This window comes from Dermacentor andersoni, chromosome 8 (genome assembly GCF_023375885.2).
Source record: "Dermacentor andersoni chromosome 8, qqDerAnde1_hic_scaffold, whole genome shotgun sequence".
NCBI classification, from domain to species: domain Eukaryota; kingdom Metazoa; phylum Arthropoda; class Arachnida; order Ixodida; family Ixodidae; genus Dermacentor; species Dermacentor andersoni.
This window is the reverse complement of record NC_092821.1, coordinates 40,075,843-40,093,594: the sequence shown is the minus strand read 5'-3', so window position 1 is coordinate 40,093,594 and position 17,752 is coordinate 40,075,843. Positions and strand designations below refer to the sequence as shown.

The window sequence follows — 17,752 nt, the reverse complement described above, 5'->3', positions numbered from 1 at the left end:
AACAGGACGACAGGGCAAATATAAATCATACACATTCTTAGGTTTTATACGAAGGTTTGATTTAGTAGAATGAACTCCTGTACAATGTTTTCACAGCAAGCATTGTGCATAAGTTGCCCCGATTACGCAGGATACAACGGTATGCCAAGAATACACGGGAAGATCAAAGACCTGTCTCGATTCGACGCGCAGTTCTTCAGCAAATACCCGAAGATGGCTCACGTTATGGACCCACAGTTGCGACTGCTGTTAGAGACGTCGTACGAGACCGTCATCGACGCCGGTTACGACCCGGAGACGCTGCGGAAGCGCAATATCGGAGTCTTCGTTGGAAACACGAGCGCAGAGACAGCCGAGGCATTCAGAGCGAACCCGACGAAGATGTCAGGCTACGCCACATTAGGAAGCCATCGGTCCATGTTCTCCAATCGGATTTCCTACTCGCTCGACCTACGAGGTAAGTAGATATGTGGTATCACACTTTAAAAATAAAAGTCGCATGGGATCCATCTCACGATGGATTTTGACGTTAAAGGAACGCTAAAGAAAAACGTGAATCAGTTTATTGTAGGCGAGTTATTCCTCAATAACTCTTCTTGATTTCGCTGTAAAAGGTCATATAATAAGCGAGCAAACGAAGGTGCAAGCTTCATTGTTCAGCTCCGCGCTGCCAGTCCGGAGGTAGTACGTCAGTGTGAGGTCAAGTATTGCAAACTATTTTCTTCGCGTTTCGGCCATTGTGGCTGAATAATAATTCTTCAAACTTCTCAAGTTTAGCCCTTGACACTTTCAAAATACGATGGCGTTCAAGTGTAGTGAAAATGTTTTAAATAGGCCTCCAAGCTGACGTCCTCAACATTCATGATATCACCACACACTCGCGCGAGAATTTCAAGGCGGTGTCACCTCTCGTCTCTCGTCTTTCCATCTTTTATCGTTTGGTAAAGGCCTCATTGTAGTAAGTGTAACTTTTCTTGTATTAACAAATTGCATATTGCTGACAATCTCGTGCGCACATTGGGTTTCTGCTACCATCGTGATGGCTAGATGTGCGGGCGAGCGCAGGACGCCCGTATCAAGCTTCTGGGCCTCGCGGGCTCAGCTATAGCCCCTGCCGACCATTCGCTCGTGCTTCACAGTAAATGTCAAGTTTAAGTCCACCTAAGAGAATTGTGTGCTGCGCGCACATGGTTAGGTATACTTTATGCACAGCTACAGTTCAGCGTTGTCGTGAGCTGCGCGTCAGTCGCCTAAGGATGCGTAGGTGAAAGAGCGACATTTCTTGAGTGACTGATCATATTAGAGGCAGTGGTGGCTGCGACTGTATCAATTCATTACTTGCGAGCCCCATCGGCGGTGCTAGATGACCGCGTTGGGTTTTGACACCAGCACATTAGGTGTCGTCGCACGTAGGCTTCATTTTCGTCTAATTTGCTCATTGGAATCAGTAGCGACGGAATACTGGACAAATTTTGTAGCTGCTGCAGTCAAGGTTTCTTCGCATCGCCATTTTTCCGTTGAAGCGGTTCACAGCGCGTTCGTGGGGCGTGCGCAGGAGTGAGCCAAATTATATGCTACGAACCCTAGGACAAAGCTTGCGTTTGCACAAAAGTGTTCGTTGCATGTTATGCAACGAACACTTTATGTGTACCTCACCACAGCAGACCTTCAAGAGCCACAACAGCCAAAAACTTCGTTCGGGCGCCCTGAGTCCAACTGCACGGCTACCCTTCACGATAGGTCGGGGAACTCCATTTCACCACGTAGTTGTCGGCATTATGCAAGAGCAGTGGCGTAGCCAGAAATTTCGCTCGGGGGGGGGGGGGGGGGCTCACGTTGCAGCTTGGCCTCCTCCTTAAGAGGAAGCTTTATCTCGGATGCTCCTATCTAAATACACGTGGAAGGTGAATTAGTTTTTCTCGGCAACCACTGCACAAAATTTCATGAGGTTTGTTGCGTTTACAAGAAGCATTTAAATTCTACTGTCTTCTGGTTTCGAATTTTTCATTTAGGTTGTCAATTTTTTATTAAAGTTTGGCACAAATCTCAAATTTTCAGAAAACGAGACGTTCACGTTTAAAACTCTGTAACTCAAGAATGAAAAATAATATTACATTTCTGTGAATCGTATATAATAGTACATCTACAGCGGACACAATAGATATGTTACAAATGAATCTCAAACAATTTAGCATTATGGAAATACGGCTTTTGCAGAGCCCTTGTGCACCACTTAACTAATTCACGTAAGATACAATTTGACATACTGAATTTGTCCGCTTTGACTCTTATAATAGATGCCGTTTGAAGAACCGCGATATCTGTTTTTGATGAAGAGCTTTTGGTTTGTAAACGTTGTGCTTCTATTTTTTTTCACACTTCCAAATTTTTCAAAATATTTTCAACAAAATTCAGGCCCTATATCGAACTTCCGTTTCCAACACATACTAGAAGTTAACTTTCTCCAATTCAACAAATTCCAATAAAAGTGACCCAGGGGTTATCTCAAAAAAGCGTTTCTGCGTTTTACATTTATTTGAATAGGCCGCGTCGGAGTTGGGCCCAAGCTAATACCAGTGTCACACGGGCACATTTGGAAGGCCTTCCAGTCGACGGCCATCGAAATTCCACAACTCTATCGACTCAAAGGAGTTGTCGCGCTGCTACACGGCACTTTTAAAAGGCCGTTGAGTGGTACCGGCGTTTCTCGCCAAATTGTGTGGCGTTGCGTATCTTTATTTTCATTTTCATGTCACGAAAAGTTAAGCAACATTAAAACCACTTAAAAGCACTATAATTTCTTTTATGTTTGTTTATACATTTAAAGAAATGTTTATTCACTGCCATACATATATGTCTTTGTTTTTAAGTTGTTGAGTAGCGATACTGCGGCAACGTTTGCGTCGCTGCACGTGGCTGTTGTCCAGAGTATGTGCAGTTCGCACATATCAAGTGGCAAAAATACTATATTGAATAATTAATAACACTAATATATAGTATCTTTAGAGGATTTTGGTTTGATTTGTTCTTTCCAACCGTGAGTTAGAGCATACTGTGAAGGAGAGGGCATGTTCACGCTGTTTCCTTTTTCGTTGCTCCAAGGCCATCGAGATTTTGATAGAGTTGCAAGGTGCTCCGTTGTCTCGATGGACTATTGACTCGGCGGCCGTCGAAACCGCCCATGTAGCAGCTCGAACTTGACCTTTGAGTCAACTGAATATCGGTTGGAAGGCCTTCCAAACGCCCGTGTGACACGGGTATACAGCTAGAAAAAAAAATAGTAAACAACACCTTTCCGGCGGAAATGACGGCCTTTGCTTTCTTTGGGGGCGGTGAATTCGAATGTTTCCAGTGTAAGCTTTGCCGTTGTGCTTCAGGCTCGTAGTAGTGGCACCATGGTTCGTCCCCGATCACAATTGCAGACAAGAAGTCGTCACCCTTATTGTAATACCGGATCAGATGAGTCGAGGCAGTGCAGAACCTTCTTCTGGCGGTGGTTCAATATCTATGGCAACCATTGCGCACGCAAGAGCCGATGACAGAGATGTTCATGAATTATGGTGTGAACCGAACCGCGACTGATGTTCAGACGCTCTGCCAGTTCATCCATATTTATCCTCCGTTCTTGTATCATCAGCTCATCAACTTTTGCACTTGTGTTGGGGGTGATTGCACGATGGCTTTGGTCCGGTCTTGGATCGTCTTTGCAACTTTCATGCCCTTTTTCAACCGTTTGCTCCACTGCTTCACCGTGGCCAATGAAATGCAATGTTCAACGTACACGGCAGCCATACGGTGAATAATTTCGTTTTGGGAAACGCCTTCAGCTGTCAAAACATTCACGGCACCCCGCTGCTCAACTTCTGAAGTGTCCATTACGTCACGCAACCATGTTCTATCCAATGTATGAGACCATTAAAGAACATTTACCCTCACATCTGCGTGTCACTTTTGTAAATGAAAGATGCCTCTGTGTACGCGCATGCCTCGCAGATAATGAACCGAACCATTATTGCGCGGGGTGGGTAGGCTCACTTTCATTTAACTCGCCCTCGTTCATTAGAAATGTGAAGATACAATGGAACATACAAATGCTTTATAAAGGGCAAAAAAGTGTCACTGGATAGAAAGTTCACTGCACGTATACACAAAACCTCGCAACAAGATATTTAAATATACGTATAAGTCTCCAATAAATCTACGTATCTAAGAAAAGTGACTGTATAGAATGCGTCAAACAAGGCAAAGAAACATGTGGCGCAATCACAGATTCACAGAATCCTCGATCCGCCTCCATTCCATCCACTCCATCCGATGTATCGCGTGCGACGGAAGGCGGCTCGCTTGCTCCCCGCTTTTCTCCTTTGCGCACGCAAGACTGAGCCACCATCGTCGGCTCACCCATTCCACCCGCCCCCCGTAATTATTTCACTCGCACATACAGCATGCGGCGCGCGGTCCCGACATTATTGCCCTGAGACTTCATACGAAACATGAGGGTGACGGCGACAGCAGGAATACGCCTGGAGTCTTCATATAATTGCTCTCACAATAATATAATAATAGTATCCGGCAACCGAAGCGTGCCGTGGTCGATTACATTCCGCAAAAGAAGTAACAAACTGTCACCATGCGACAATTCGCTGTGCCGCAACAATGTATCTTTTCTTTTTCTTTTGTGCGACGGGGGCACCGAAATGAAAAACAGAACGCAAAGGAGAGTATGTTGGCCACAATCCAATGCCTACTTTGGGCACCTAATGTGGCTACCGAATGAATATGGGAAGAAAACGTGAGACGCTTGGTCCACCGAGAACCATACGCATAGGGCTCGGTATTTTACACTGGCGAGACAACACTTACCGGAGAAGTTGCGCTCAAGCGAACACGGTGTAATCCGTCAAGTCTTCACAGTGATGCCGGTGAGCGATCATTGCTTCTGTTTCTCCTCTGCTAGCCAGAAGGCGTCCAAAACTCTGCCACGCGAAAATTTACTCGGCTAGAGAAAACCACACGCGCACCGAAGTACGCCGCGTGGTGGTTTCGGGGCAACACAAGAAAAACGCATGCGCTCTGGCAGCCCGCGGGCAGGGTAGCGAGAATAAAAAAAAATTAAGAGGCTCAATGTGTCCTCACAAATAAATGTCAAAGTAGAAAAAATAAATAAGAACGTAGTTACCCTGGCTGGCTTTAGTGTCTTGACATGGATGCTTTGGCGTGGGTGAAAAAAAAAATGTTGATATTTGTTCATGCGCCCTGACGGCACAAATGAACCACCACAACGCTTCATCTCATCGTATTCTCTCATCACTTAACTTTCAACTTCTCATATGAGCAAAAATAATCGACAAAGACGCCGCGTGGGAGGAAATCATGAAGAAATTATGTATCACACAGCCATGGTAACGAATATGGAGCCCTTAAAAAGCGACGTAGCTAATATTGATGTCGCTGGTTATATGCTGTTTAGGGCGTCAGAGTGAGTACACTGACATCACAAACTTATTTTCAGTCATTTCAGCGTTTTAAAGTATTTTGATCGCGAACTGATAGGACTCGTGCTAAGATGCATACCTGCAAAACGTCACTGTACAATAACAGCGGCAATACGCGATCGCATTGAAATTGTGTTTTACTATATAAGGCGAGCAGCGATGCCAAGGTGTCTCCTAGGCTACCTAATCCGAATAAGTCTGTCAGGCAAAATTGCTCTTGCCATGTTCCCGTGCATGAGCGCTTACATATCAATAAAAATATTCGCCAAATAAAAGAGATGCTTCTAAGACAGGAGCAGTCAACGCAGCCTTGCTAACAAAGAGAACCGATGTCTTCTGTTTTGAAATATTACGCCTACAAGAAAAAGGCAGAAATTAGCTCAATCGAAGAATGACTCGCTGCAACAATCGACAAAAACACAGCATTTCCTCACCATACCCTTAGCCAAAACTCAAACGTGAATACTTGAAAGCTAGTTTTGAGTCTGAAATGACGCCAGGTAGTCAACTGCCAGAAAACCCAATATTACGTCCGGAATAATACCACTTTTAGTAGTCAAAAGTATGCATGCGCTTTTCTGAGGCTTCAGACTAAAACCACTTTCTTTTTCCCATTTAGTCACGTTATTTAGGCCAAGCTGCACATGTCCTTCGCGAATCGCAAGGTTGCATGTTTCGAAATCACCCTCCCGGTCATCGACATAGACGGAGTAGAACATGCTGTGTGGAATGGCCATGGGCATAGATTTCATTTTTACAATGAAGAGTGTACAGCTATGAACGCAGCGTTGCGGAACACCAGTTCATTTTAAAAGACAAGGCCTGGCCAACCCATACACGGAAGGCGCGGTTTGAAAGGTAGCTTTTATTTAATTTAGCATATAGCCACGTACAGCAATGGCAGGAAGATCTCTGAGGATTCCGAAGTGCCATGTCGTGATGCTTTTTTCTAAATCATAAAATGATAAAAGAGAGAACTGTATGTGCCCGAACGCATCTGTAAGTCAGGATCACATGCCTCAATGCGGATAAGGTGGTCAATCATCAACCTCCCATCTCTGTATCCGCATGGGGGAGGTTATAGTATTGCAATGTTTTCGAAAAGATCAATTAGGCGTTAGTTCACCATTTTATCCCAAAGCGTGCACAGACAACTTGCCAAGCTTTTGGTTTGTAACTGCTAGTTAAAGCCGGGTCTGCCTTGTTTGAGTATTGAAATTATAATTGCTCCTTTCCAAGAAGATGGCGTGTATTCAGCCGTCCACATGGCATTCAGGAGAGACAGAGGAGTACTTTCGGGGTTTCTGAATGAAGGTATTTGATCATTTCATACGTTATGTGGTTCCCACTTGGTGTGGACTCAGTACAACAATTGAGAGATAAATGGAATTCATCCATATTAAATGGACGACTGTATGCTTAATTTTACGCACATTTACGTTCAAGACGTTGTCACTCTGCGAGTTTATTTAAATTGCAGGAAAGTGTGCATGTAATGCTAGCGATACATTCGATGCATTCACACAGAAAATCTTGCTTACCTTCCAAAATATCACCTTGGTGCCGAGTGTAGGGTGTTCGACACCCGGCCTTTCTATTTATTCAACCTATTCCATAGATTCGCCTCGGAAGAATTCGTACCTGATATTTAATTTTCCGGACTCTTTGTCGCTTTGAATGTCGAGGTGTTAAGCCTTGTGACTGAAGCCGTTTAAAAAAATGAGATATTCGGCGGTTAGAGAATCGCGAAGCTATCCACAAGCTTTGTTCTGATTTTTGCGCGCTTTATAACATTTTTGATTCCACATGGCACGTGATGCCTAGTATACCCCTGTCACACGGACGCGGCTAAAGTCCTTTTAACTCCCTTCAACCAAGGACGTCTTTATCTTGAGGGAGATGCGCGCCATGTCACACGGCAGTCCTTTAGCAAAGGAAGTTTAAGGAAGTTCCTAGCGAAAGTAGATGGAAGATCTCCCTTGCAGACTGAAGGGAGTACTCTTGTTCCCAGCGTGCTTGAATTTCGAGTCAGGACATCACCCTCATTTTTATTAATTTCACTTTTACCAGCAATTATAACTGTTTTTATTGCTTATAATTTAGTATTTGAGCAGTGACAAAGATATTTTAGTTGAGCAGCTACATTCGACTCTCGAACCGGGCGTTCTCGGAATGGTAGCTGCGGTTGCTAAATTGTATTTGTATTTTATTTTGCAAGAAAGGTGAAGTAACCAAAACTTTTTAGCAATATATAACGTATTTCTTTCATGAGTGCGTACGAGGTGAGCAGCGCCTAATGAGCCCCCCGCGGCGGCTTTCAAAAGCTCGCTTATAGGCTGTGTGACACGGAGCTAATTCCTTTGAGGTGAAACTCCCTTGGGGTCCTTTAAGGGAAGAAAGTTTGAAGGAGATGCGAGTTGCCCGTGTGCCACTGGTATTAATCGGCCCGTTAGCTCCTTTAATGCATTTCTTAACTACGCCATAAATAAAACCTGTTAGATGTGGCACGGCGTCGCCTGTAATAAAAGCGGCAATATCATCTCGACCTAGATGTGTGAGCTCTCGGAACAGTTTCCAGTTGGCTCAGCCGGCTTTCCATCGAGGAAAATGTGGCGAGCATCCGTGTTGTTTTGTTAGGTTTAACAAACTTAGGAACTGGTCAGTTCCAAAAGGGTTCTTAAGAACGGTCAACACCAAGTACAACACCAGTGTACTCGCCACTATGCTTAAGACTATGGAGGAGTATGGGTTGCGTACGTTGTCTATATTTTTAACAAGTATATGTGGACCAAAGAAAAACAATGTTTTCAATTATGCAGCTTCTCGCATCGCAACGAGAGTCTCCCCACAGGGTGCTATGTGCGTTTGAATCTCCAGCAATTTTGTAAGACTGAGGCAGTCCATCGACGACCGGCTCACTGCATGTTGACCGCACAGCCGCTGGAAGCCGTTGCGGCGCTGCCCCATGACGCCCCACTTCGGCATCGCTATTCTTGCGCAGAAAGGATACCAACCTTCGTGCCTCTTTAAACGCAACATTCTCTCTGACTATGATTGCCACTGTTTCTTTTTCTTTTTTCCCTGATGGTCAGGATCACTAGTACGCAGAGTGCTCCCAACCACAATTCACACAGTGTGCATGTTCTCGCATGATTCGGAGAGATGTTTCATGGCCACTACATTTCCCACAGGTTAGTCAGCCTCGGCAGTTCCGGGAACTGCGGCCGAACCTTTCGCATTTAAAGCATCGGAGGGGATTTGGAATCTATGAGCTGACTCTCATCTTCTCGTAGCCTTCCTTGATTCTTTCTGACATCACATTTGAAGAAAATGTCAGAATAAGATCCTTGGTTTGTATTTCTTTACCAACGCACCTGTCTTCTATACATTTTGCACTCATCCAATCCTGATCCCCCCCACCCTCTAGTAATTCAGCCTCCGTCTCATAAATCACCGCTTTATGAAATACCGCGGGTTTTGTTCTTGGTACGATGCGGAGCACACTCACTGGAATTTCGCCAAAAGTCACAAGATCAGAAAGGATTTCACGTTGCTTCTTATCGCGCCGAAGGAGATCTCCGCTTTTCAACTTGGAAACTTCTGTGGAACTACCAGGCAGAGTTAAGAGCACAGGGGTTTTATTTGTACTTCACATGATAGACTCCATAGGTTTCTGACTCCTCTTTGTCATCTCTTAAGCCATGCCCACTACAAGCTCATGTCTAAAACCAGAGACGCACCATAAGAAGAAACGTTTAGCACAGATGACGCCCCCTCACCCCTGCGGACAAGCATCCGTGGTCACTTGAAGAGGTAGTCAGACGGAGGGGTTGATAATGGGAGCCGGTCTGATCCTTGAGATAGCAAGTTTGCCTTCACGCCCATTGTGCAGGATTGTGAAATAGTGTTCAGACGGTTTGATGACGGGGAAAAGACCGTCGTAGCCGGGCTGAAGATAACGACGAGGCTTGTCAACAGGGACAAAAACGTGTGAGGCTGTTTGCAAGTTTGAGGGTAGGAAAATGTCGTGCTTGTTCGTGTGAGCGGATGTTGACGATGGACGCAACTTGTGCATGAAAATGCGTAGGCATTGGAAGAAAGAACATGGATCCGAAATTTTCGGCGTAGATTCGGCGTTGACGACGTCACCGGGCAAACGGAGGGTGCAGTCGTAAACCATCTCAGCTGCAAAGCAGGCGAGTTCTGGTCGGAGTGTTCACCGAACGCCGACCAGCACGATTGGGAGAAGCGATGGGAGGTGGACAATCCTCCGCGTGCGACTGAGTGGCGAGTACAGCGTTCAAGTGTCGATGCAGCTTCTCAACGATGCCGTTAGATGCAGGTTTGTCCGAAGTTGTGCGAATGCATGCACAACCCATAAGGGATGTTACAGACGTCTGCCAGATCTGTCTGCCCTGATCGTTGGTCACCGTTGAAAGCAAACCAAAGCGGTATTCCAGGTAGACAGAAAAGTATGAGCAACTCTCTCCTACGTCATGTCAAGCACTGGAGCTGCTTCAGGCCCAGTGTGTACCTGTCGACACACATGAGCAAATACGTATAACCACGACATGGTGGCAAAGGGACAATGACGCCCAAATGAATGGTGTCAAAACGCGCATTGGGGCGAAGGAATTTGCCTAATAGATGCTTGGTGCGTCGTTGCGCCTTGATACGTTGATACGCTGTACGAGTGGGGACCCAGTCGCGTATATCAGCGCGTATGCACGGCCAAACGTAACGTTCGCTAATGTTGCGTGGCACGTACGCCTGGATGACAGATTGAGTGCAGTGTATGAAAAACAGTACGATGAAAAAGAACAGGAACATAAATTCTGGTACTGTTAGGTGAAACCTCGCACCAGTGCGGGATATCGTGGTCGGGAAAGTTCACTTGCTCCAAACAAAGGAATGTGGAAGAACGGACTGGTGTAAGTTCAGCGTCAGATGCTTGAGCCCCCGCGAGTGAAAGCAAAGAAAGGTGGACCGAACTTGTCGTGGCGTTGATGGCAATACGACTGAGAGCGTCCGTTGCACTCTTAAGGCTGCCTTTGGCGTGGCGTATGTGTTTCGCGAATTCGGCAATAAAAGCAAGATTCCAGAGCTCTCTAGGAGTGTGGATGGCGCCGCAGGAACGTAAGGCAAAAGAAGTGGTTTGTGGTCGGTAAGAATTATAAATTGTCACTCTTACAGAAAGTGCCTGTAATGCTTCACCGCGAGGTATGCCGCGAGGAGCTCCCGTCCGAAAGTACTGTATCGGCGTTCAGTGCCGCATAACTTGCCTGAAATGAAGGAGATGGGGGCCCATGCACAATTAATCCAGTGATGAAGAGCGGCTCCCACGGCTTCCGAATAAGCGTCCACCATAAGGCTAGAGCGAGCAGCCTGTGAAGGGTGTTACCGGAGGGCGGCTTGTATAAGTGCGGTCTTAACAACGGCAAAAGTTTCATCAACGACTGTGTCCCAAGGAAGTGCGGTAGACTGAGCTTTAGAAATGGAAAGCAGTGCTTCAAGATGCTGCACCAACTTAGAGCATGCAGGGATGAAACGGCGATAAAAATTGATGAGTCTCAAAAAACGTCGCAAGGCTACGCGTGGACTTTGGTGTGGCAAATAGTCTATGGCGGCCTGAACAATTGTCAGGCAGTGGTGATGCCACGCTTGGTGATTTCATGTCCGCGAAAATCGATCTCCATAACCTCAAACTGACACTTGTCAACATTAATTACGAGATCGTAATCACGATGTTGAGTGAAAAGTTGACGTAGATGTGCTTTGTGGGTTTGAGAATCGCTGCTGGCGAATAGAAGATGATCTATGTACGCAAAACAAAATAGTAAGCCTCTGGCGATTTCGTCTATGAAACACTGAAAGGTTTGATCTGCGTTGCGCAAGCCGAAAGGCATGCGTAAAACTGAAAAATGCCAATTTGGGTAGTTATAGCAGTCTTTGCAATGTCGGCTGGCTCAACGGGGATCTGGTGATAAGCTTTTGCAAGATCAATTTTCGAATATATCATGCTGCTGGCTAAGACAGTGAAATCCTGAATATTTGGAATCAGGTATCGGTCGAGAACAGTGACCGCGTTCAGGGGCGCTATAACGTAAAACTATTCCAAAGTTTTCTATTCCAATTCTGCACTCAGCCCTCCGCGATCGGTCAAAAACTTTTTTGCACCACCCCCACTTCACCTGTCTATCACGAGACGTCACGAAAACCGCGAGAGCTCCCGATCTGATATGACGTGTGCACACTTATTATGCATAATTTGACCGAACAAAACAAAAATAGTTATTTCTGATTGAATGCCTTTCTGCCATTAGCCCTCGGCTGTTGGTCAAAAGTTTTCGGGCTGCACCCACTTCACCTGCCTCTCACGCAACGTCACAAAACCGCAACAGTTTACTGCGTCAAAGTGACGCGTACGCATTAAAGATGCATTAATATGCCGAACAAAACTGAATTTTCTTTGGAATAGCAGCAGGCTGCCCCGTTCCGAAAGAAATAAAAGATGGCTTCCGTCGATCGCTCCGGTACTGGCTACTCGTCCCTGCGGGAGAGCATGGGTTTATTTCGGTGTAATAAAACTTTTAGCGTGGCCGTGTCAGGTTTTCCAGAACTTTTGGCACGTTTACGACCTCGTTCTGCCAGCTCTTCTTAGCTGAGGATCCGTTCTAGCGTCATTCTTAAGCTTCCGTTGCGTACCGCCGCGATTTTCGACGAGCCAGCGCAAGTTAAGTAAGAGAAAGCGGACCAATCGCAGACGCTGGCACCACACTCTTCATCCGGTTATCGATATTCAGTGCAGTGGCTCAGCGCCATCCAATCCCTCTCCACTTGAGCATACTCTTCGCCTCTTGTGAGCCAATTAGGTAAGACAAGCCGCTCAGCGATATTCAATGATATTCAATGATATTCGTTTTTCAAGCAAACAAAAGTGACCTCCTATGAACGAGGGGAGCAGTTGATTGGTTTGTTCAGACAACCCTGCGGGTGACCGTCGTATGCTTGCGTCGGCGGCTACACAAATTTGACGGCAGGAGATTGGAATAAAAACATATTGGAATAGTTTTACGTTATACGGCCTCAGTGCGCGATAATCACGACAGGGCCACCAGTCATTTTTCTTCTTAGGCACCATGTATAGTGCTGACGAGCACGAGCTTGATGAGGGACGAATGATTTTAGCGGCAACATATGCTCGAATTCATTGCGTGTAACTAAGTTTATCAGGACCAAAGGCCCTATAACGTGAAACTATTCCTATATGTTTCTATTCCAATATCCTGACGTCAAATTTGCGTAACCACCAACGCAAGCACCGGGCGGTCACCTGCAGTGTCTGAACAGAGCAATCAAACGCTCTCCTCGTTCATAGGAGGTCACTTTTGTTTGCTTGAAAAACGAATAACATTGCCTACACTGAGCGGCTTGTCGTATCTAATTGGCTGAGAAGAGGCGAGGAGAACGCTCTAGTGGAGAGGGATTCGATGGGGCCGAGCCACTGCATTGAAAGTCGATAACCGGATGAAGGGCGGTGCCGCCGTCTACGATTGGTCGGCTTTCCCTTACTTAGCTTGAAGTGGCTGGTCGAAAATCGCGGCGGCATGCAACGGAAGCTCAAGAATGACGCTAAAACGGACCTTCAGCAAAGAAGAGTTGGCAGAATGAGGGGGTAAACGTGCCGAAAGGGCTCGAAAACGTTACACGGCCACGCAAGAAGCTTTATTATACGGAAATACACCCATGCTCTCCGGCAGGTGCGAGCAGCCAGCGTCTGAGCGATCGGCGGCAGCGCTCTTCTATTCCTTTCGGAACGGGGCAGCCAGCGACTATTCCGAAGAAAATTCACTTTTGTTCGGCATATTGATGCATCTTTATCGCGTACACGTCACGTTGACGCGGTGAGTTCTTGCGGTTTTGTGACGTCGCGTGACAGGCAGGTGAAGGGGGTGCAGCCCGAGAACGTTTCACCAATAGCCGAGGGCTAATGGCGAAAAGGGGTCGAATCAGAAATAACTTTTTCTCCTTTTTCTGTCAAATCATGCATAATCAGTGTGTACACATCATATCAGATGGGGAGGTATCGCGGTTTTCGTGACGTCGCGTGACAGACAGGTGAAGGGGGGGGTGGTCGAAAAAAGCTTTTGACCAATCGTGGAGGGCTGATAGCAGAATTGGAATAGAAAAGTTTGGAATAGTTTTACGTTATAGCGCCCCAATTGGGTGGAGGCGCCAGTGAAGGGGCAGGCCTTTGGTAACAATACAATAGTTTACAGTGTGTTTATGGACTTTATTCATGGAAGAATGTATGGTAATATCCGGAAACTCGTTCAGTAGAGCTGCACACGCCGAGGTAGGTAGTTTGATGAAAGTAGGGTTGATAGCAGTAGCGTGTGAGAGAAACCCGTTGACTGAGAGACATGTTATGTTATCCACCAGGCGACAGCAGCTCATGTCCATGGGCAAATGAAAAGGCTGAAAAATCAGCCTCTAAGATGGCACAGCGGACGTCTGTACTCTTAAGACAAAGGTCGAGGGTAAGAGACTTCTGTCCGTAAATGGGAATGACGGAAGAGTTGGTAGCTTGTCGGCGGGTTGACTTCGCGTGGAGATGCCGGCGAGCTTTGGAACCAGGAATTACGCTGAACTTCGCACCAGTGTCAACCAACAAACGCAGCCCTGTTGTCCGGTCGGTTTTACGGAGACGCAGCCTTGACCTAGGGCCATGATCGCCCGTTGCTGTTATTGACGACCACCCATAGCGTTTCCCGCGTGCCACGAACTGGATGAGAGACATAGACGACCCGTGGCGACAAAACCTAGGTGGTAGTAGTACAGAACCTGTGATGAAAAACTGCGCTCAGGTTGCTGAAATTGCCGTTGCACAGAAGGCCGCGGGAGAAGCTGCTGAGTTACATACTGTCGGTCAGTGGAATTGAGAGTGTTGCGCAATTCCTCATGCAAGTCGGCCACTTGAGATGCGAGCTCTTTTTCAGTTTCCCGAAAGGAATCTATTCCTGAAAGTTGAGCTGCGGACTGCATTTATGACTGCCGGAGCGATGTCCATCATATCGTCAGCCAGTACGGCGAGTTTCGGCAAGGGCTTATCCTTAGCTGTGACGAGAGCCATGGCAGGGGCGTAGCCAGGGGGGGGGGGGGGGGCTTATGGGGCTTGAGCCCCCCCCGAAATTTTTTCGTGCTGTCATGCGCCGCCGACAAAAACAACTCTCGGCGCCGGAAATCATGCTCGATTTTGTCTAGAACGTCCTGAATTCACGCTCGAAAAGACATTTTAGCGCGAACATTGAGAAATCGGGCTGGATTTCGCGGAAACGCCGATGCATGGGGAGTCACATATCGTAACGCAAGGAGCCCCACCGAGCACAAAATTTCAAGGGCGTTTTGATGGCGAGCGGGCTCGTCTCGGCATCTCGTGGAGGCCGCGGAATCTACGGAGCGCTTGGATTTCAATTCTGAAACTTTGTGGGTATAAAGTTCCAATAACATTTTGATGCGAAAGGTACATTGACGTTTCCAAAGTCGTGCTTTAGATGTTCGATTCCGGAACTTTGTGGGTTCAATGCTGTTGTAAACATTTGACGCCAAAGGTGCATCGACCTTTCTAAAGTCGTACATCGGGATACAAGTTGACAAAGCACGCAGCGAGGTCCGATGAGACAAAGCGTTATGGTGGTTCATTTGTGCCATCAGGTCACAGAAAAGAATATGAATTTTCTTTCACCTGCGCCAAAGCATCCATGTCAAGACATTAAAGCCACCATTCTAACTAAGTTCTTATTGATTTTTCTACCTAAACTTTTATTCGCGAGGATACATTAGGCCTCTTTCTCATCTTTTTTTTTGTTCTCGCAACCCGCGGGCTGCCGATCCAGCCAGAGCGCATGCGTTTTTCTCGTGCTGCATCGACAACCGCGCGGCGCACTTGGATGCGCGTTCGTTTTTCTCTTGACATAAAAATTGTAACAGCGCAAACACATGCAACCACAAAGTAGCAAAGACGAGACACAAGCGCTTGTGTCACAGCGCTTGTGTCTCGTCTTTGCTACTTAGTGGTTGCATGTGTTTGCGCTGTTACAATTTTTATGCCAAGTATGCACCAACTCGCCCAGAAAGAAGTTTTAATGAAGTACGTTTTTCTCTGGCCGACTGCAATTTCACCTGGCAGAGTTTTGGACGCTTTCTGGCTAGCAGACGAGAAAAAGAAACAATGCATAGTCGCTCGCGGCCAGCACTGCGGGGACTCGACGGATTGCAACGCGTTCGCTTGTGTGCGCAAGGGAGAAAAGCGTGGAGGAAGCGCGCCGCCTTCTGCCGCACGCGATACATTTTGGGAGTGGAGGGAGGGGGAGGGGGTGCTGTGATCTGTGAATCTGTGGTTGCGCAACCTGTTTATTTGCCTTGTTTGACGCATTATATTTAGTGACTTTTTCTTAGGTACGTAGATTTATTGGAGACTTATACGCATAATTAAACATCTTGTTGCGAGGTTTTCTGTATATGCGCAGTGAACTTTGTTTCCATTGCCAATTTTTGCCCTGTATCACGCTGTCTCTTCACATTTGTATATTCCATTGTATCTTCGAATTTATAATGTACGAAGGCGAGTCAAATGAAAGTGAGACAAGCCGCCCCGCGCAATAATGGTTCGGTTCATTATTTTCGAGGCATGCGCGTAGCACATACGCATCTCATTTACAAGTGACATGCAGAGGTGAGGTTAAATGTTCTTTAATGTTCTCATACACTGGGTTGAACAAGGTTACGTGACATAATGGACACTCCAAAAGTAGAACAGCTTGGTGTCGTGAGGTTTTTGACAAATGAAGATGTTTCCCAAAAAGAAATTATTCGCCATATGGCTGCCGTATGCGTTGAACATTGCGTTTCATTGGCCACTGTGAAGCATTGTAGCAAACTGTTCAAAGAAGGACATGAAAGTTACAAAGACTATCCATGGCCGGGTCAAAGCCACCGTGCAATCATCCCCAACACAATTGAAAAGGCCGTGGTTGCTCAGTGGCTATGGTGTTGGGCTGCTGAGCACGGAGGTCGCGGGATCGTATCCCGGTCACGGCGGCTGCATTTCGGTGGAGGCGAAATGCGAAAACACCCGTGTACTTAGAGTTAAGTGCACGTCAAAGAACCCCAGATGAGGGTGACGACATTTTGTCTGCAATTGTGACCGGGGACGACTCATGGTGCCGCTACTACTAGCCTGAAACACTACTGCAAAGCTTACAGTGGAAGCATTTGAATTCACCCCTCCCAAGGAAAACAAAGGCCGTCATTTCTGCCGGAAAAGTGTTGACTTCTTTTTAGATCGTTAGGGGCCATTATTGATCGAATTTTCTAAACCTGGAGAGACTCTAAATCATTTCAGATATTGTGAAAGGTCGGATCGGCTGCGTGTCGCAATCAAGAACAAACGACGTGGAAAATTGAGCATTGGAAACATCTTGCTTTACAACATTGCCCGTTCCTACGTCGCTGATGTGGTTAATACGAAACTGGCAAAATTCGAGTGGGAAACGTTGCAACATTCCTCATGCAGCCCAGACCTGTTGCCTTGCGTCTTCCACATTTGGTAAAATTTGAAAAAACTGCTCAAGGGAACCAGATTCGTGTCGGAAGATGAGGTGTAGTCACTTACAGATTTTTGAGGCAGCAATCCAAGGAGTTTTATGAGACGGGAATTACGCGACACGTTAGTAGGACAAGTGTCTAAATACTCATGGTGACTACTTTTAAATAAAGTACCCCGTTTATCATCTATTCGCATTGGCTCACTTTCATTTGACTCGCCCTCGTATATTTTGCAGAACTGCTGCTTTTTTACATGTGCTCGCAATACACGAGCGGTGACAGCTGCTCCTGCGCAATACATTTTAACAAAGGACAGCGTCATTGAGATTTTCCCCTGGTCGTTGCATATGTACGAAAATGTAAACAAGGTTGTTGAATGACAGATATGTATATATATATATATATATATATATATATATATATATACATATATATATATATATAGATCCCTCGACTAATTTTATAAGGAGGAGGCCGAGCTGCAAAGTGAGCCCCCCACGAACGAAATTTCTGGCTACGCCACTGAGCCATGCGTATGTTGGCTGGAAGACGTTGTAGAAAACCCTAACGTAATACGACCGTGTACAAAGAGTGTAGTAGGTAACGTAGAAACTAAGCTGCACGTCAGTCACCGAGCACTTCGTTGATCA

The 17,752-nt window shown here is 46.3% G+C and overlaps 1 protein-coding gene across 1 annotated transcript in view; it reads left to right on the top strand.

Moving 5' to 3' along the window:
- The window catches only part of LOC126519862 (fatty acid synthase-like), a 191,846-nt gene that overhangs the window by 96,735 nt on the left and 77,359 nt on the right, over nt 1–17,752 (top strand). Inside the window, exon 4 of the mRNA XM_072284056.1 lies at nt 131–457. Coding sequence (XP_072140157.1) covers nt 131–457 — 327 coding nt within the window. The remainder of the gene's footprint in view (nt 1–130; nt 458–17,752) is intronic.